The 21,652-nt window shown below is 39.9% G+C and overlaps 1 protein-coding gene across 7 annotated transcripts in view; it reads right to left on the bottom strand.

Moving 5' to 3' along the window:
* HECTD4 (HECT domain E3 ubiquitin protein ligase 4) overlaps nucleotides 1-21,652 on the bottom strand; it is a 188,764-nt gene that overhangs the window by 112,899 nt on the left and 54,213 nt on the right. For all 7 annotated transcript variants that reach the window (XM_077875703.1, XM_077875698.1, XM_077875701.1 and 4 more), the window contains exons 3-7: nucleotides 17,988-18,077; nucleotides 17,249-17,379; nucleotides 14,092-14,200; nucleotides 13,262-13,400; nucleotides 9,969-10,139 (exon numbers count right to left, since the gene is read on the bottom strand). In XM_077875703.1, the coding sequence (XP_077731829.1) occupies nucleotides 9,969-10,139; nucleotides 13,262-13,400; nucleotides 14,092-14,200; nucleotides 17,249-17,379; nucleotides 17,988-18,077 (640 nt within the window). The remainder of the gene's footprint in view (nucleotides 1-9,968; nucleotides 10,140-13,261; nucleotides 13,401-14,091; nucleotides 14,201-17,248; nucleotides 17,380-17,987; nucleotides 18,078-21,652) is intronic.

Genomic DNA, 21,652 nt, shown 5'->3' on the forward strand with positions numbered 1-21,652 from the left:
AAAAAGGAAATCCTGCCATTTGTGACTACATGGATGAGCCTTCAGAGTATTATACTAAGTGCATAAATCAGACTGAGAAAGACAAATATTGTATGATCTCACACTGGAAGATAAAAACAAAAAAGAAACTCATAGAAACAAAAAATTGTAGTTGCCAGGGGCTTTGGGTGGGAGAGGTGGGAAATGTTGGTCAAAGAGTACAAATTTTCAATTAGAAAATGAATTAAGTTCTGGGGATCTAACATATAGCATGGTGACTACAGTTAATCACACTATATACTTAGATGTTAGTTACTAAGAGCCTATCTTAAATGTTACCATACATGCAGACACAAATGTGGTAAACATATGAGGTGATGGATGCTAACTGGATTATGGTAATCATTTCACAATATATACATATGTCAAATCATCACCTTAAAATTATATTTTATTTGACAGCAATACTTCAATAAAGCTGGGGGGTGAAGGAGAGTTTCAGGGCTGGAACACTTTGAATCATCTACTGGAAATCCCTCATTTTATAAGCTTTTTTTGTCTGGTTTGGCCAAGGCAGTTCATCAGAGGGCTATGGCTAAGACCTGTGATTTGTCAATTTTGAAGAAAGTGTCTTTATTATCCATTCAATAATTTAAAATTTCAAAAACAGGGACACCTGCGTGGCTCAGAGACATGATCCCGGAGTCCCGGGATTGAGTCCCACATCAGGCTCCCTGCATGGAGTCTGCTTCTCCCTCTGCCTATGTCTCTGCCTCTCTCTCTCTCTCTCTCTGTATCTCTCATGAATAAATAAAATCTTAAAAAATAAATAAATAAAACAAAATTTCAAAAACAAAGTTAAAAATACTTCAGCCTCTCCACAGTCTACTTCACTATCTCCCTCTCCTTTCTCTTCTTTTTTTTTTTTATGACAAACCTCTGGAGAGAACTAGCTGTTCTTCTCATGTTACCCTCTTCACCATACTCAACCAATTCCACTTGCCTTCACTTCTCCAAACCCCCAGAACTGCTCCTGCTAAGGCTACCACCCATTGCCTCCATATTCTCCATTCAACAACTTCTTTCAGCTTCAATCTTGACTTCTTTACAGAATTCAATGCTATTAACCAAGTTCTCCTTTTTATAAAAATTTACTTGGGTGCCTGGCTGGCTCAGTCAGTGGAGCACGAAACTCTTGATCTTAGCATAAAGATCACTAAAAATTCACTTAAAAATTTTAAGCCCATTTTTAAGCTTTTAAAACAAAAAGATGATAGAAAGCAAGTCTTGCTAGGGGCAACTAATTTCTTTTTTTAAGATTTTATCTGAGGAAAAAAAAAAAAAGATTTTATCTGAGAGAGGGAGTACGAGAAGGGGGAGGGGCAGAGAGAGAGAGACAGGAAGACTCACTGCTGAGTGTCTAGCCCGACATGGGGCTCAATCCCAGGACCCCCAGAACCATGACCTGAGCCAAAGTCGGATGTTTAATGGACTAAGCCACCCAGGCGCCCCAAGGCAACCAATTTCTGATATTCCATTCATCCAACAAATATTTTGTAAACACCTACTGTGTGCCAAGCATTGTTCCAAGTGCGGGGGACATAGCAGGTAACGAAGGAGACGAAAATCCCTGCCCTCCTAGAGCATTCTAGGCCAAGGAAAGTCAACAAATAAGCAAATAAATGGATAGTAATGAGTTATAAAGAAAAATAAAGCAGGGTAAAATGGATAAGAAGGGATAGGATTTTATTTCATAGAAAATGTTTTATTTATTTAGAGAAGGAACACGTGTGTGAGTGGGGAAGGGAGGGGGTAGAGGGAGAGAGAATCTCAAGCAGACCTGGAGCTCAGCATGCAGAGCCCCACACAGGGTTTGATCCCATGACCCTGAGACCATGACCTGAGCTAAAATCAAGAGTTGGATGTTTAACCAACTGAGCCACCCAAGCACCCCACATATAAAATGTTTTCTATAGAATAATAAGAAAGATCTTTCTAATAAGGTGCTTATTTGAACAGAGATCTAAAAAAAGTGAGAATAAGCCACATGGTTATCTGTGAGAGGACAGCCCAGCATGATAGCGTCGAGGTGAGAGCACACTTGGTGTGTTAGCAGGTGAGCAAGGAGGCCAGCTGTGGCTAGAGTGGCATTACAGAGCTATAGTTGCAGACAGTGGCAGGTGAAGAGGGGGCCCCTTGAAGGTTCAGCAGACAGTACTTGCTGACTTAGACACGGAATTTGGGAGGGAAAAAAGGACTCAAGAGTGACACTAAAAGTCTTGGGCACCTGGGTGGCTCAGTCAGTTAAGATCTGACTTCAGCTCAGGTCATGATCCTAGAGGTCCTGGGACTGAGTCCCTTGGTGGGCTCTGCACTCAGCAGAGAGTCTGCTTGTCTCTCTCCTTCTCCCTCTCTATACCTCCCCCTGCTCATACTCTCTCTCAAATAAATAAAATCTTTTTAAAAGGGGATCCTTGGGCAGCCCGGGTGGCTCAGTGGTTTGGCACTGCCTTCAGTCCAGGGCCTGATCCTGAGGTCCAGGGATTGAGGCCCACACTGGGCTCCCCACAGGTAGCCTGCTTCTCCCTTTGCCTGTGTCTCTGCCTCTCTTTCTCTCTGTGTGTCTCACGAATAAATAAATAAAATCTTAAAAAAAAAAGGGGGGGGGATGCCTGGGTGGCTCAGCAGTTTAGCACCTGCCTTCAGCTCAGGGCATGATCCTGGAGTCCTGGGATTGAGTCCCACATTGGGCTCTCTGCAAGGAGTCTGCTTCTCCCTCTGCCTGTGTCTCTGCCTCTCTCTGTGTCTCTGGTGAATAAATAAAATAAAATAATCTTTTTTAAAAAAGAGTAGCACTAAAGGTCTCTGGCCAGCACTGGAAGGACACAGATGCCATCATTTAAAATTGGAAAGCTTCCAGAAGAGCAATTCTGGGGTAAAATCAGGAGTATGGCGGAGGGGCGTATTTATCTGGCAGTGATGATCAGACTTCCAACTGAAAAAGTCTCATATCCTGTGCACATACAAATAAACACCCACATCGATATGCAGCCAGAGCTCTAGGGACAGATTCTGGCTGAGCAGCAGATTTGAGCACCATCAGTACATTGAGGTGTTTAAAGCTCCATAACTGTAGGAGCCCAGCCACGAGGGAAGAGCAGACAGCAAGAGAAGGCCTCCTGGAAATAGGTCCGGAAGCACATACTTGTTGAGAGGTAGGGAAGGTGGGGCTGGGCAGGAACAACCAGTGGCAGAAGAAGCCCTGTGAGAGGTCCCACAAGCCAATTGAAACAGTTTCAGGAATGGGGGAGTGATAAGCCACATGAAAATACTCCTAAAAGGTCAAGTAAAAAGACAACAAGGTCGACCTTGAACTCAGTAACGTGCAAGACACTGGCAAATGTGGAAGAGCTAGCTGTTCTGGTGGAATGGGGTGCGATACAAGACCCATGGGAGCAGGCTCAAGAGCAAACAGAAAGAAAGAACATAGAAACAGTAATAAACTCTTTCAAAAGTAGTGCTATAAAGGGAAGCCAAAGATAGGAGAGTGGAGGTGAGTACGGGTCAAGGGAGGTTTTTTATTTTGTTTTACCTACAAGACAGGATATCCTCCAATGTATTTGTATGCTGTGGTGAATGATCGTTGAGAGGAAAGCTGTTAATGCAGGAGGACAATTGCAGAAGGAATCCCCTGACGCTCACCCCCGCCCCACCCCACCCCCGGCTTAACTTTTATTACACAGCAGGTAGTGAATACAGTGTTGTGAACCTAGCTTTTTGTACTAAACAATGTAACTTGGAAATTAGTCTACTTGGTCTATGCACATCTGCCTCATACTTTTTAATAGCTATTCAATGTTCCATTCCACAGAGGTACCATAGGCAGTTGGCCAGAGATCTGTGTTTAGTTTCCCAAGTCAGCATCTTAGAAGCTGCTAAACTAGTGGCTGGTGGTGCTTAATTTATTTGATGAAAAATTTCAAACATACAAAAATAGAGAATAGTCTAATGAACCTCCTTCCAGATTCAACTATAATCTAGATATTGCCATACCAGTTTTACCTATTGCTTTTTTCTTCTTAAGCGTTTTAAAGTATACCTCAGACAAGTAATTCCACTTCTGAATATTTCACTACACATCTCTAAAGATGTGAACAATTTATAGAACCACAATGCCATTCACATACTTTAAAAACAAATTAAAAATAATCTCTTGGTTTCATTTAATATTCATTTCAATTTCAAATTCCAAATTGTCTCTATAATGCTTTATAATGGTTTGATTCAGACTCCAAAAATGATTCAAAGGTTGTTCATTTAATCTAGAGCAGGTTCCTTCACCAACATTTCATTTTATGCCACTGACAGAGGCTATTTTAGTTGTTCTATTTCCTCCGTGGCAGGGATGGGCTTTTGATCGTAGAACTATATGGCTAAAAATATCTTTGTGGTCTTCACACTTGATTGGACCCTTTGGATGACTTAACTTCTGGGCTGGAAATCAGTTTCCCTCAGAATTTTGAGAGCATGACTCTGTGTATCCAATAATGCTAATGAATAGGAGGGTGCCTTCCTTATTTCTCATTTGTACATGATTTTATCTCTAGAGCTTCAGAACCTTCTCTTTACCCCTGATCCTGTGAAATTTCAAGATGATACGCCACAGTGTGGGGCATTTTTCATTCACTAGGTCAGATACCTGCTAATCTAAGACACCAGGGTCCTTTAGTCTGATGTTTTTCTTGTATTCCTTCTTTGATCACACTGTCCTTTTTCTTTCTGTTCTCTTTTGGGAACTCCTATTACTATGACTTTAGATGGATTGCTCCTTTACATTTTTTATCTCTTCTCTCATACTTACTGTTCTTTATTCTATTCTGTTCTATTTTCTGGGAGATTTCTTATCTTTAACTCTTTTATTTTTTTTAAATGTTGACAAACATAGTTTTAATTTCCAGGAGCTCTTGTTCATTTTCTGATCTTTTCTCATGACCTCCTGTGCTACTGTATGAATGCAAAATCTCATATCTCACATAGAGTTTACAAAGTTATATTCTACTCCTATTGGCTATATTTTTAATTTTTATACTGGAGGCTTTCCTCATTGGTTTTTTTTTTTTTTAATTTTTTATTTATTTATGATAGTCACAGAGAGAGAGAGAGAGAGAGAGAGAGAGGCAGAGACACAGGCAGAGGGAGAAGCAGGCTCCACGCACCAGGAGCCCGATGTGGGATTCGATCCCGGGTCTCCAGGATGGTGCCCTGGGCCAAAGGCAGGCGCCAAACTGCTGCGCCACCCAGGGATCCCTCCTCATTGGTTTTAGAAATCCTTAGTTGTCTGCTTTTAAAAAGTCTTTTTGGGGGGATGCCTGGGTGGCTCAGCGGTTGAGCATCTACCTTTGGCTCAGGGCATGATCACAGAGTACTGGGATCAAGTCCCGCATTGGGCTTCCTGCATGGAGCCTGCTTCTCCCTCTATGTCTCTGCCCCCCTCTCTCTCTCATGAATAAATTTTAAAAATTTAAAAAAAAAAGGGGGGGGATCCATGGGTGGCTCAGCGGTTTGGCGCCTGCCTTTGGCCCAGGGCGCGATCCTGGAGTCCCGGGATCGAGTCCCACATCGGGCTCCCGGGATGGAGCCTGCTTCTCCCTCCTCCTGTGTCTCTACCTCTTGCTCTCTCTCTCTCTCTCTATCACAAATAAGTAAATCTAAAAAAAAAAAAAAAAAAAAAAGTGGGGCAGCCCGGGTGGCTCAGTGGTTTAGCACTGCCTTCAGCCCAGGACATGATCCTGGAGACCTGGGATCGAGTCCCATACGTTGGGCTTCCTGCATGGAGCCTGCTTCTCCCTCTGCCTGTGTCTCTGCCTCTCTCTCTCTGTCTCTGTGTCTCTCATGAATAAATAAATAAAATCTTTAAAAATAAATAAATAAAAATAAATAAAGTTTTTAAAAAACAGTATTTTTTAAATGTGCACCAAAATAGTAACAAGCTTCCCCACGCACCCATCATCTGGCTTCAATAATTAAAAAAAAAAAAAGAAAGTTGGCAAAATACTGATAATCTATTTATTTTCCCCTCCACATATACCTCTCCAAGGCTTGGGGTTTTGTTATGTTGGGGTTTTTTGTTTTGTTTTGTTTCTTGGTGTTTTGGGGTGTGTGTGTGTGTGTGTGTGTGTGTGTGTATCTCCTGTTTTTTAAACGTTCAGCCCTAATGAGGAATGCTGTGCACACGGTTAAGCCTTGCTTACTGGAAGACATCACTTGTGGGTGATTCACTAGGACAGCAGACCTTTTCCTTAAATGAACCCCAGTGTCTGTACCCGGAGATCTTTTTTCCAGTCATTCAGTTTCTTCAGAAAATAAAATAGTCTTTCGCCTGGGCAGCCAGTAGCTGAGCACAGATGTGTACACCAGCAAAGGGGAAGACAGTTCTTTTTATTAACTTTCAGCCTATGCCCCTCTTGCCATGCATCCACACCACACCTCATGCTTCGAATTCCCAGGACTCTCCAAGGTTGGTAGGGGTGACTCATCTCTCTTCCTCTTGGATTTCCCCTAAATATATATGCACTTCAAGTCTAGGCTTGCCCCACACTGAAAGACAGGAAGGGACACTATCTCCATCTTCTGAAGACGAGGAACAAGAGATGCAGCCTAGAGCTGAGGAACAAGAAATACAGGTTTCACTGCAAGTTACAAAGATAACCAAAAGAGGAATTAAAAAGAATAAATATATTATGAGGAAGAAAAGAGGAAGGATTAGACCAAATCCTCATCTATCTCAGAGAGGAAAAAATATATATATGGAGTTCACAAATAAAAAAAACAGTAATAAGCTTTTTACTTAGCGAAATGAAGACAACCAATAGAAGAATGAAAACCGGAAACCATTAAAATGAGTACATATGAGAACAACCTGTGGCCAGCATGAGGGGCTTTCTCACTTTCCATGATGAACCTAGATGTGCAGAGCACCTGGATGGCTCAGCAGTTGAGCGTCTGCCTTTGACTCAGGGCATGATCCCAATCCCGGGATCAGGTCCCACATCAGGCTCCCTCCTTAGAACCTGCTTCTCCCCATGCCTGTGTCTCTACCTCTCTCTGTCTCTCATGAATAAATAAATAAAATAAAATCTTAAAAAAAAAAAACAAAAACAAACCTAGATGTGCTACCTAAAGCTCTAGTCCATGTTTGTGGATTTCTTTGATAGTTTTTTCTTTTAACTTAAAAGCATGTAAGAGAAAGGGGAAATTCTTCAATGTTTTCCCACTATACTTAGGATAAAGACCTGAATCATTTAGCCAGCTGGTAAATTTGTTAAAAACAACAACAAGGGGCACCTGGGTGGCTCAGTGGTTGAGCATCTGCCTTTGGCTCAGGTTGTGATCCCAGGGTCCAGGGACAGAGTCCCATATCAGGCTCCCCAGAGGGAGCCTGCTTCTCCCTCTGCCTATGTCTCTGCCTCTCTCTGTGTGTCTCTCATGAATAAATAACGTCTTTAAAAAACAACAAGCTTTTCTGACAATTAGGAATACATGTTCAAATAGTACAATCTCTAGCAGACCAAAGACTCATTGTAGCTGGAACATTTTGTTAAAGAAGATGATTAAAAAAAAAAAAAAAAAAGAAAAAGAAAAAAGAAGAAGATGCTTAAACTGTGAAAACTAGATAGAAAAAGAAGAGAATGTACCTTACAATACTAGACACCTGACTGATGGCTGACTGGCTGATAAACTTCCCAGCACAAATTTAAACCCTACTAAAATGTATTCAAAAATTACTTCAGTGTTTATTTTTTTCCTAGGAATGCGAATTTCTTCCCAGAAGGAGGCTGTAAATTACATCACTAAAAAAGGTTTTGTCACATATTGGTTTGGGGCAATTTCTTCTTTTATAGGCCTCTACAAATACTATCTAGACCAGCACTGTCCAACAGAACTTGATCTTCAACAATGGAAATGGTCTAGATCTCTGATGTTCAATACAAATCCAATCATATCTGTGCATAATTATACCTGACCATGGAAAAAATAAGTACCTCAAATGCATGCATTTGCACTGGTGATTCCAACTGCACAAATCTTTGTGCCATCTATGTATATATGTACTTTTTACATGGATTGACATGCACAGACACCATTTTCATTCAGTATGAACCTTGAGGCTGCTGCCGTTCTCCCTCTTAACCAAACCAATGCCTGTGTAAACAGCCTGGAGGTAATCCTTGAAAAATTGTTTCATAAGTCTTTCAAAAGTTGTTTTGCATAAATGTTAAAATTTCAAAATGCTGCAGGGTAATTTAATGTATAAAACATTAGAAGTATGTACTGCATACTTAATAGATCATAATGTATAAATTCTATTCAGTCGTGCTTTAGGTTTTAAGCATGAGGTTGTATACGTTTACTGTAAGTCCTTGCATCTGTGGTGCTACGTGAGTGTGAGAAGGTGTCAAGGACTGAAAATATTTTGTTGCCTAAAAAAAAAAAAAAAAAAAAAAGCCTGTTTGTAGGTATTTTCAATATGCTTATTTTAAGTGTCTCTCACTACCTATTACACACCATTGTTTTGTGAGTTTGTTTTGTGTGTGTGTGTGTTGTACAGTAGTTAAATCTCCACACAGAAAAATAAATGTCCTGAATTCTCATATTGGTATTCTTTATTGGTTAATGTATATCAGGCATGTAATTTATTCAGAAGTGTAGAAGATGTTTCTAAATGTAAATGTGTTTTTTTTTTTTTAAGGATTATACTAAGGTTTCTTTAATTAGATGCTGATTGTTTAGGCATAACTGTAACTTAAGAATGAATGTTAAATAAAATATACAGGTTTATTTTCTTCCTTATAGAAAAAAAAAAAAAAAAAAACAAATCCAGTCATATGTGGCTACTGAGCCCCTAAAGCATGGCTAATGTGAATGAGCAACTAAAGTTTTAATTTTATTTAATTCTAATTTAAATTTAAATAGCAGTATGTGGCTATGGGCTACACTGCAGTAGACAAGTGCAATTCTAGACTACCATGGTTCCTCCTCTCTTACACCAAGCTCTCCCCTCTACATTCTAGCCACCCAGGCCCATTGTCATTTCCTAAAATACACATGCTTGCTCCTGCCACAGAGCCTTTGCACCTATGGTCTCTTCCTCCTAGAATATTTGATTCTCCCCCACTCCCCAACTTCTTCATCTGGTTAACTACTACTTTTCCTTCACTACTTAAAATTATCCACTTACTTGCTCACTTGTTCATGGTTAATTTTTTATCACTCGACCACTACCAGCCCAACCCACCCACTAGGCAGAACACAAGCTCCATTAGAGCAAGGATCCTGCTCACCTTGCCCATCACTGTAGTCCTACCACCTAAAGGCAACACGGCCTGACTCACAGTAGGCATTCAGCTAGTATCCACTGAATGAATGCGTTCACACGATTTTAATCGTCTTCACTATCAGAGACTCCCAATGTGTACAATAGCCCCAATCTTGCCACTGCGTTTTAGCTCCATGTTTCCAAAAAGCCCCACAAGCATTTCTACTTAAAAACCCCACTGCCTGGGATCCCTGGGTGGCGCAGCGGTTTGGCACCTGCCTTTGGCCCAGGGTGCGATCCTGGAGACCCGGGATCGAGTCCCACGTCGGGCTCCCGGTGCATGGAGCCTGTGTCTCTGCCTGTGTCTCTGCCTCTCTCTCTCTGTGTGACTATCATAAATAAATAAAAATTAAAAAAAAAATACCCACTGCCTACACATCAACTATTATTATCTGCACTCTGTTGCCAGATTAACCTTCAGAAAGCTTGGCTCTATCTCTGTCATACAACACCAAACAAAACCTTCAAAGAAATCCAAAAGAATAACCAATTCTGAGGCAAAAGTAAACACACTGTACATACTCCAACTTTTTCAGGTCCTTTGTAAACCAATACAAAAAGAAGCCCAATGGAAATTTCTTGCAACACCACAAAATGAGAAAGTGAATCTCACCACAAGCTCAAAAATGTCCATGAAGACAGAATGTCCCTTAGGTGTTTTCTCATTCAGACTGGCAGGGGACCAGATCCAGTAGAAATAAGTACCATCTGAAGAAAGGTGCACAGTGCTCAGGGTGCTGCCAACAGGGAGATGATTGGCTGGCATTGGCACCATCTGGCACACCTGGACATGAGAGGGAAGAAAGTTTCATTAGTGCAACATATAACTTCCGATGAATTCTATCAGTTCCTCACCGATGCTATTATTCCAAAATCAGAATTCAATAGGTTTCCTGGTCAAAATAAAACAGGTATTTCTAACAGGTGAAAATTACAGGACAAAAATATAAAAATTCTACAATGGGCCATGTGACAGATAAAAACAGGCCAAAAGTATCTGGATCTGCTAAGCATGTATGTTTTATCAAACATTTATTTAAAACAATGCTTTAGGGCAGTCTGGGTGGCTCAGCGGTTTAGTGCGGCCTTCAGCCCAGGGCATGATCCTGGAGACTGGGGATCAAGTCCCATGTCGGGCTCCCTGCATGGAGCCTGCTTCTCCCTCTGCCTGTGTCTCTACATCTCTGTCTCTGTTTCTCATGAATAAATAAATAAAATCTTTAAAAACAAAACAAAACAAAAAATGCTTTAGAGAAATAGTACTTGCTAAAATTTCCTTAGTAACTTTTCCTTAGTAAGAATTTCAGATAATTAGTTATATTTAAAAGGGCAGGGATCATCTCACATTTACTTTTATATCCCAACACCTAATTCTGAGTCTAACTCAAAGTTACTTAATAAATGTGGAATGAAAATAAAATAAATAAAATAAAATAAAATAAAATAAAATAATAAATGTGGAATGAAGTGGAAAATGGGCAGAAGGAAGACAACAAGGGAGGCAGAGAAAGGAGTGAAGGGGAAAGAAGAAAGTGAACAAGCAAAGGCACATACAAGACCCTCACCCAGCACATGTGGGCTTACTGAGATGAACAATGTCCATCAGGAGGAAAAAGACAAAACACCTAACCTCTGTATCAGGCATGAAGCCATGTTTCTAATACTAACCATCTTTTGGTTTCAGTGTAACAAAGGAGCTTTGCAACATTTCACATTGAATGTGTAATTACATACTCATTTTCACTGCCAGAGAAAAGCCCTTAAAAAAATGAGAGAAAATGGGGACCCAAAAAACTGCTAACTAGGTTTTTCAAAAATGCTGAGGGTAGGAGCAGAACTGAAAATCCCCAAATAAAAATAATTAGAGAAGGTCAGATGCCTTCGGTAACAGTAAGAACCACTTTCAGTTACTCCATCTCTTGGGGTGAGTAACTCTTATTCCCAAGGTTACTTCTGACCCTTGAACTTATTTCATATGAGCTTTTTTCCAGACTTGTTTTGTCTATTTCAAAAGTTAAAAACTAATGTCATTGCTGTAACCACATTTTGGAACTTAATAGTACCACGAAATCTAGAACATTGACAGCTACTGATTCACCTAAGTTACCTCCAAATTGTTCCAATGCACATCACCTCGTTAGTGACAACACGGTTTTCTTGGACGAAATTGAAGTTTTTGCAACACAGAGGAAATGGACATTGCCTCAAATAAAAACCATGTCCCAAGATTTAACATCCGTTTAATTCCTAGGCTTATGACTCTACTTCAAATAAATATAGGACATATTCTCATCTGTCTGCATTAGTAATAAAAAATGAAGTAAAAAAAATGAAGTGAACTGGGCATCAATTTGTTTTTTATTCACTTAATTATTTTTTTTTAAGATTTTATTTATTTATTCATGAGAGACACAGAGAGAGAGAGAGAGTGGCAGAGACACAGGCAGAGAGAGAAGCAGACTCCATGCAGGGAGCCCGATGCGGGACTCAATCCTGGGACTCCAGGATCACGCTCTGGGCCAAAGGCAGGCACTAAACCACTGAGCCACCCAGGGATTCCCTCACTTAACAATTATTAAGCAGCTACTGTGTGCTTTGGAGATACAACAGTGAATAAGACTCAGTCCCTGTTCCCCAGAAAAGGCACAGTTGAGTGACAGACAAAAGGAGATGTAACATCCCTCGAAAGTTCTGCATAGGGACACCTGGGTGGCTCAGGGGTTGAGCGTCTGCCTTTGGCCCAGGGCGTGATCCCAGAGTCTTGGGATTGAGTCCCATATCGGGCTCCCTACGAGAAGCCTGCTTCTCCCTCTGCCTGTCTCTCTGTGTGTCTTTCATGAATAAATAAATAAAATCTTAAAAATAAAAAAAAAAAAAGAAGAAGAAAGTCCTGCACAGACTACTCCCAGGGCATTCACCCCACAGATGGGAACTCTAACCATTCAGTTCATCTTTGGTTGAAAAGCAGAAAGGTGTATTGTAAAAAGTTCAAACTTTAGTGCTAAGAACCATGTTCTTATGCTGCCATTATTGTGCGGCCTTGGGCAAGTCCCTTAACATTAGAGCTACATTCCCTCTCTCAACAATAAACACTTGCCAAGTGCTTACAATATGCCTAGCCTCAGTTGCCTTGTCTTAAAATGAAACTGCCATACTTCTACCTCATAGGTAGAAGTATATGTAAATTGCCTAGATCAGGGCCTGGCACAAGGACACTGATAAATGACAGTTACTATTATCAATCAAATGCAAGGCACTGTGCTATATCCTGAGCCCACGAAGATAGGTAAGATAGGGTCCAGACTTAAAGGTATGCATGGTAGTGAGGAAGAGACAAGAGCAGGTGATTTCAGCATAATGCAGCAAGTGCTATGATAGAGTGCTATATTTGGAAGCACTAAAGATGAGCTCCAAATCCCTAACACATAATGATTTTATCCAAACTCATTTCAAGGCTCCCATTCCCACAGAAAGGCTGTTTAGAATAAATCAAATAAGGAAATGATGTCTTCCCAAAATAGATATGGCAAAAGAAAAAAAAAGACAGCTAGTATGTATACCATTTTTGACACTCTAGAATTTTTTGGATCATAAAAGTTTGTTGATGGCCTTAGAATCTCTTAGAGAGCACATTCACTCAGCTCATGTAGGAAAACTCTAAGATATCAGAGGAAAAAACAGAGTGCCCAAATGGTGACAATTAAAAGGATGCTACCTATGACGGCAGGAAACTAGATCAACTGTGCTCTTATTCCTTCTGAGGAGGTCAAGAACTTCCCTCACTGTCTCCAAAATACAAAAGACAATGTCTTGTTTTTTTGTTTTATCTTTCTTTCTTTCTTTCTTTCTTTCTTTCTTTCTTTCTTTCTTTCTTTCTTTCTTTCTTTTTTTTTTTTTTTTTTTTACCTGAAGGGTATTCTGGTCAATGACCTGGAAAAGGGAGTGAGGTTTATTATCAAAAGATACAGGCCGGTGGAGAAGATTGCCACTGCCAAAAGCAACCCATCCTGGTTCCAGCTCCTCATTCCGGCAGTACACAAAACCTCTGCAGAGGAAAAAAAAAAAAAAAAAGGTATACAGGCTAAGAAGCCAGGCAGTGTTCAAAACCACACAATGAGCTACAACAGACAAACATTTTCCACCTAATTTTTAAAAATGACTAAGTATGCAAAATATTTAAAGAAGAGTAAATATACTACATTAACTTTGAGACTGACAAACTACAACAAATATTAATTTTTCACAACAAATTAAAGAGGAGAAAAAGTTGGGGAAAAAATCTAATTAAATATATATATATAAGGTTTTCAAACTGTGGTTTCTTCTGGCAGCAATTCACAGATCTTATACCCCAAATGCAAAACACTGCTAATCCAACGTGAAATCCAAGTACAAAAAGGCTTGACTAGAAAAATGTCCATTCATCAACATGGAGAAGTCACTAATATTACAATTCCAATCATAGAGGAATTTCTGGCTAGAAACAATGACCTGAGGGCTACCAAGCTCTTTAGAGTCAAAACAAAGCCGAAATGCATTAACAGAACAAGAGTCTACTAATCCAAGAAAACCCAAATTACACGAAGTTGTTCAGACTTATTTAGTAAATAGTCAGTCTTGGCGAGGGATGGGGGGGTGAAGGGTGGTATATGCATCCCAGGTGTCTTCTTCACAGAGATTTGTATAAAGAGGGAAATGTTCCAGCCAAATTATTCAGCAAGTTCCGTGCAACTGACCTGAGAGTACCATGTAATCCAGACCCCAATTTGCTTACTCCTCTTCCAACTGAGTTAGTAGTATACAGGTAAAGACCATCTGCCGTGAGACAGCGCCCCAAGTCAGCATCTGAAATAGTTTTTTCACAGGTAAATTATATACATGCTTTTTCTAATGAAATTATAAACGTGCTTTTTCTAGTGAAAAAGCCATTAGGAGGTGGAGTGAGAGATAATCTCTTCTCTCTTTAGAAGATAAGCACTTCTAAATAAGTGCTTCAATGTCATTTCCAGGAAAGATGGCTCCAACCCCCAAATCAAACATCTAAAATGCATGTGGGATCAGGAACCAAGATCAGGGAAAGAGGTCAGAGAGTTAATAGCAGGAGAACTTGGTTCTGCCTGCCAGAAGTTTTCTTCTTTTTTGAATAGCAAACATAGAGTCAAATTTATACCTTCCTAATTCTAATCTGAAATGATTCAGACTACAGTACTTTCACTAATGATTCTATAGTTAAAAGGTGTGAACTTTTAAGAGCATTGGCACTTATTAGTTGACCTTGGGCCTTTTTGATCTTCAGTTTCTTCATCCATAAGATGAGGATAATATGTACCTAAAGAGTCACTGTGATGGTTAAATGAGATAACACAAGAAAACATCCATATACTCTCTGGTACAAAAAAAATGTTCCAGATAAATGGCAAATGACATTATATTGAAATACTAATGAAATACATGAAACTAAAATCTGCTTCTGTAGACTTCCCATCCAGCGACTGTTTCCCCTTAGCTATATCCTCAGCCAGCTAAAACAGTATCACTCTGCAGAAAACAGTTTACTAATTTAACCTTCTAAAGAATCTGTCTTAAAAAGAGAGCTTATAAAACTTTCAGTATTTTCATAATCATTTCACTATGTTTATCTACTACTTGGCATATTAAAGGAAATGCACAACACAGCACTCATATTAGTAATGAGTATGCTGTTAAGAATTCAGTCTACTGGGTGCCTGGGTGGTTCAGTCAGTTAAGCATCTGCTTTTGGCTCAGGTCATAAACCCGGGGTCCTGGGATGGAGTCCTGCATCAGGCTACCTGCTCAGCAGGGAGTCTGCTTCTTCCTCTCCCTGTGCTCCTCCCCCTCTGCTCATGCAGGTGCACTCTCTCTCTTAAATAAATTTAATTTGACTTAATTTAAAAAAAAAAGAATTCAGTTTGCTAATCCAAGACAACTAGAACTTGTAACTACTGATTTCTCAAAAAACACGTAAAGTGAGTAATCATTTTTAAAATATTGGGAAGCGTGGGTGGCTCAGCGGTTTAGCGCTGCCTTCAGCCCAGGGTGTGATCCTGGAGTCCGGGAATCGAGTCCCACGTCAGGCTCCCTGCATGGAGCCTGCTTCTCCCTCTGCCTGTGTCTCTGACTCTCTCTCTCTGTGTCTCTCATGAATAAATAAATAAAATATTTAAAAATAATAATAAATAAAATAAAATATTAATTTCCCTCCTTAAAGATTTTAACCTGGAACATATAAATATCTGTTTATTCACCCCTCTTTAGATTGAGGCCAAGGCTTTCTGAGGAGTCGTCTGACACAGTGTGGTAGCTAAAGGGACAGATTAAACCAGACCGGCCTCAAGTTGATACCTTTTGAAGCTGAGTGACGAATACACAGGATTGACTAAAGCATTCTTTCAACTTCTATATCTGTCAAATGTTTCCATATTAAAAAATAAGATTATTTTTCTTGTAATAATTTAAAAAGTATTCTCAAGGTAGAAGCAAAATTAAAGGTACAAGGAGTGAAAAACAAGTATATCAGCTTAATTCCATCATCCTCAGTAAGAAACTACTCCAAGGGAAATATTTAAGTAAAAATGAGAAAATAAAGGGAATTTGCTTTTGTTTGAAGATGTCAATTTCAGCCTATAATATTTAAGAACTTTTTGGATATCACAAGCTTTTTGCTTCTCCCATGGACTCCAGTTGCATCATATCCAAAAGTCTTGCCTGCTCCTCTTATGAGCTCACATGACTATTTGTTACAACAGTAGATATGAACAAGACACAGGCCCCGGGATGAAAGGTGCACAGGGCTCCTGCTGCTTAGACTGCACCCCTTGTCCTTCTGGTTGCCCCAGAAGTCTGCCCCCATCAAAGGTTCTATATATATATATGTGCTGCCGAAGGGAGCACTCCATCATAAATGAAAGGGTGAGTAGTAGAGTAGGCTCTGAATCCCATACCTAATTAACATCAATTTCTTAGAGATTCATTTGTTTTTAAATATCTTTAAGTCTTTCAGTAAGAAAACTGAATATTTTAAAAACAATTTCCTAAGGTGTTTTAAATTTCTATTTCATCAGTTATGTAATGTTTAATGATACAATCATAATAACAATTCCAACAACAAACAGCTTTGAGAGCAGGGTGGACTCCTGGCAAGCCTGTGACTCCACAGGTGGGAGTGGCAGTGCACACACTGCCTAGAAGTGGCTGGCCTGCCATGCCACAGAACCACTCGGTACATCTACCACGCACAAAATGGAGAGGCCTCCTTCATCCCACAAGTCAGGCAAATGAAAGTCAATTAAGAGAGTTTCTGCCATTTTCACAGAAATCAGAATAAACAGATATGGAATACATGTGAAAGTGTAAAAACATTTTAATCCAACCCATTTTATTAAAGGAGATCTTAATTCAGGCTCCTTTGAACAATTCCTTCCTCTCTCTCTCTTTTTTTTTTTTTTTTTTGCACTTTTAGGATGGGAAGGTTCATCCAAACCCCCCCTGATAAATTACTAAAGGAAACAGTAAACAGCATCAGGCTCAGGCAGCAAGATCTGATATTCTGTTCACAGATATAAAAATTCAACTTGAGGCTCCCATGCTCAAACACAAATACCCAGGAGTCAACTTAAGTAATTCTGCCTCCTTGGCTAAAGTATATGGATGATACTGTTTTCTTGCGATAGCAAAACCTATCCATTTTCTTACCTCACTGAGTATCAGCTTTTACACTTTTACTGATAAAGCAGACAATGAACATACTGTATAGGAACCTAGTGCTTTTAATTAAAAGGAACACAGTTCTATCAAAATCATTTGCCACAATGATCTAAAACCACTCTCTTCACATCTTAATTTCAATCACAGGAGCAAAAACCCTTACATTACCTTTATTTTCAGAAGTGGAGCCAGTGTTGCTATCTGGTGCAGGTAACATGTCTTCATACCCCCATGATACTATGTGCTTGCCACCGAGCAAACAGGAGGGGGATCCAGGCCCCCCTTCCAAAAGTAACAGCCTAAAATTGGGGAGATGGGAGAATCATAAAGACACTAAGATTATCCATTTCAGCAAGAAAATGAAAGTAATCTTACAGAGCACACAACTAAAATAGGCTTATACAAATATATATCTGGAAAAAATATTTGTTTTTAAATTTAAAAATTACAAAGCAGTACTTATAGAAATGTTATAATAAAAGTACAGCTATGTGTACAATGTATAGGTTTTATATATACATTTATATATACATGGTGTGAGAGTAGGATATGAAATGAGGAGGCACTTATATCAAAACATTAGGAGTGGTTATCTTTGGATAATGAGATTATGAATGACTTTCAGTTTCTGCTTTACACCTTAACATATCTTAAAATCTGTAATAAGAATTCATTATAAGCTATTACATTTTTGTAAAAACCCACAAAATAAAAAATGAGAATCAGCATACCCTAGGAACACTTGCAAAGAAAGAAAGATGAGATAAAAATTTTAAGATGAATATACTTATTTTAAAATATGAATCATTCATTGATAAGGTTAGCAATCTCTTATTAAAATTTTATTACGCACAAATCTCCCTTATGTGGGGAGGAGGGGGGCTAAGGATCCAAAGTGATAGCTTACCTATATAGTACATCAGCTACAGGCAAGGACCCCAGATCAGTCTGTTTCTGTAACAGATGGACCGTATGGACAAAAGTTTTCAACGAGCCTCTAAAAATAAAAGGAGGGAACAGAAAATCGTCAAAATTAAGCCAAACAGGGGATCCCTGGGTGGCGCAGCAGTTTAGCGCCTGCCTTTGGCCCAGGGCGCGATCCTGGAGACCCGGGATCGAATCCCACGTCGGGCTCCCGGTGCATGGAGCCTGCTTCTCCCTCTGCCTATGTCTCTGCCTCTCTCTCTCTCTCTCTCTCTCTCTCTCTCTGTGACTATCATAAATAAATAAAAATTAAAAAAAAAAGAAAGCAAAAGATGTGGAATAATCCATTAAAAAAAAATTAAGCCAAACATGATTCATCTTATTAACCATGTGAGAGGGTGCCCAAAGGGGTCTATCTGCTTCTGCCGGTCAGAAGACTGTTGTACCAAATATACTAGATTCTTACAGATTACCACTGGCTCATACAAAAAAGTCACTATGTGAGTGGCACCTGTTATGCCAATTAGTATGTTCTCCTTGCATATGTAAAGGTAAACAATTTTCTCCCCAAAATAAAAGTTCAAAACCTAAAGATCAAACACAAAAAACCATGTGGCTATTATGCTTGAGTACTGTTTCATAAAGTCCTTCTCTAGTCTAGAGGAGAGATTTTATAGAAGGGGGCTATACTTAAAGTCTGACAGTGTTTCCAGGCTTTGTTTTTAAATATCTTTAAGTTCACCCATTTCTTTTTTTTTTTTTTTTTTAAGATTTTATTTATTTGAGAGAGAGAGAGAGAACATACAATGGGGTGGGGGAGCGGGAGAGTGGGAGAGAGGGAGAGAGAAGCAAAGTCCCTACTGAGCAGAAAGCCAGACACAGGGCCGGATCCCAGGACCCGGAGATCACGATCCAAGCCGAATACAGACGTCTGAGTCACCCAGGTGCCCCTCAGTTCATCCATTTCACATAACATCTCCCCAAACCCCATCACATTAAATATGACTGCAAAGGAATATTTTCAAATAATATATATATTTTTTATTAAGTAAAGTCTACCCCCAAAGTGGGGCTCGAACTGATGAGCCAGAGATCAAGAGTTGCAAGCTCTACCGACTGAGCCAGTCAGGTCCCCTCAATTAATAAGTATTTTGTGCTTAGAGGTGTTCTGCTTCCCTTGCTGTGAAGCATGTGACTATAACGCTCGCAGAGCTTATCATTACCCAATTTCCTTTTGGTTCTCAAGGCTCAAGACTCTGAGAAATCTAGAATATGGTCAACAGGATCTTTTTTTTTTTTTTAAGATTTTATTTATTTATTCATGAGAGACACAGAGAGAGAGGGGGCAGGGAGAGAAGCAGGCTCTATGCAGGGAGCCGATCAGATGCAGGGAGCCGATCAGCTTGGCAGGGCTTAGATCAGATGGGGGCTTAGGAGCCATAGGAGGACTACATTTTATTCTGAAAGCATGATTCAGTCTGGTAGGTTAACTATGAAGTAGGTATGATCTACTTCATAGTTGGTTTAATGGTCTTAAATGTTTCAGTGTGCTTTAGCCCCTTTATTTTAACCTCACTGCATGCCTGGGAGACAGCCCTGTTGGACAGATGAAGAAGCAGAAATCCATAGGAATTAGATGACAGGGTTGAGATGGGGCAGTTGGTGAGTGGCCCAACTCTCAACTTGAGCTTTTAGACCCTATCTGCTGCCTTCCCGCTTTATACTATTCTTTAGTTTTGATTTTTTGAACACCAGAGATAGTGAAAGGGGCAATTAAGTGGACTTTAAGCTAACTCAGTCCAGTGTCAGATCTTCCATTTCTTTTGGGGTTGAGCCATATGATGATACCTAGCAGTGAAAGCCTTGGCTGGGAGAAGGCAGTGTTCCAAAGTCTGCCTATCTGAAATAGGTGATCATGTAGTTCATAAAATGTTCTGTGGTGATTTATACCTGGGATCTGGCCAGGTAAGTCCTGTGCATTTTAAAAGCACCTTCTTTTAGATCTTGTTGACCAGGGACACCTGGGTGGCTCAGTGGTTGAGCCTCTGCCTTTGGCTCAGGGCGTGATCCTGGGTTCTAGGATCGAGTTCTACATCAGGCTCCTTGTGGGGAGTTTTCAAAAAAAAAAAAAAAATCGGTTGAACAAATAAATATTGTTATTCCCTCTGCTCATGGTCTCACTCTTTAAATTTTTTTTTAAAATATTTTACTTATTTATTCACAAGAGACACAGAGAGAGAGGCAGAGACATAGGCAGAGGGAGAAGCAGACTCCCCAGAGGGAGCCTGATGCGGGACTCAATCCCAGGACCCCAGGATCACGACTTGAGCCACCCAGGTACCCCTCTTTAAAATATTTTTTTAAAAATTGTTTTTGGTAAATTTTCTCAAAATGGGATTTTTTTTTTAAGATTTTATTTATTTATTCATAGAGACACAGAGAGAGAGAGAGAGAGAGAGGCAGAGACACAGGCAGTGGGAGAAGCAGGGTTCATGAAGGGAGCCCAATGTGGGACTCGATCCCAGGTCTCCAGGATCACACCCCAGGCTGCAGGCAGCGCCAAACTGCTGCGCCACCAGGGCTGCCCTCAAAATGGGATTTTTAAAAGATTTATTTATCTATTTGAGAGAGAGAGAGAACGTGAGCATATGCATGGGTGGAGGGGAGAGGGAGAGTCTCAAGCAGACTCCTCACTAAGTAAGCATGGAGCCCGACATGGGATTTCATTCCATGACCCTAAGATCATGACTTGAGCCAAAAATCAAGAGTCAGGCAATTAACCAAATGAGCTACCCAGGTGAGCTGAAAATTTGCTTTTAGATAGGATTATCTTTAGACAGTTTTGGAATGTCGATCAGGTCATGACCTGAGCCAAAAATCAAGAGTCAGATGCCCAAGCAACTCAGCCACCAAGGCACCCCTCCAAAATGGGATTTTTATATTAATAACAAATCTATTTAGGGCTTGAAATGGTCTTCTACAAATGCAAAATATCAATCCAATATAAAGCCTTTCCAGGAAAACTAATTTCGGTGCTACACAGTAGGGTCTCCAGAGTTAAGCTCATGTCAGGATTTCCACAATCTTCAGAGTCTTCAGAGATCTAAAACTAGGCTATGACAGTTTGCTCAGGGCAAAGAAACTGACAATAAATACTGGTGCCATTTTGCCTTAAGAAAGCCTGAGATTCAACCATTTGAAGGTCAACTTTGAAACCATAAAAATAAGGGAAAAAGTCGTCTTATAACCAAGAACTTCATAATCCTCCAAGAAGAATTTTCCCACATACGCTTTGCTAAGAAAAAAAAAAAAAAAAGAGAGAGAGAGAGAAGAAGAACTCAAAATTCTGAAGGGAATAGGACAGATTAGTGACATTAATTAGTGACAGTAATCTGTCAGACCACGGTCCTAATTGGTCTCTAAACAACTAGCTTAGAGGAAAGTAAGGGCAGTGAACCTTTTTCCTCACAAAAAATGTGCCAATGATCATACAGGTTACTGGGCAGGAGAATATAGAGACCCTCTCCTGTAAAAACACTCCAACATTTCCTATTGCTAGTAGTAGATCAATAACATCTGCTTACATCAAAGGATGGCACACTATTAAATACAGACATAAACAGAGAGATCTTTCAGTTAAATTAATGG

Source organism: Canis aureus, chromosome 27 (genome assembly GCF_053574225.1).
Source record: "Canis aureus isolate CA01 chromosome 27, VMU_Caureus_v.1.0, whole genome shotgun sequence".
Classification (NCBI taxonomy): Eukaryota; Metazoa; Chordata; class Mammalia; order Carnivora; family Canidae; genus Canis; species Canis aureus.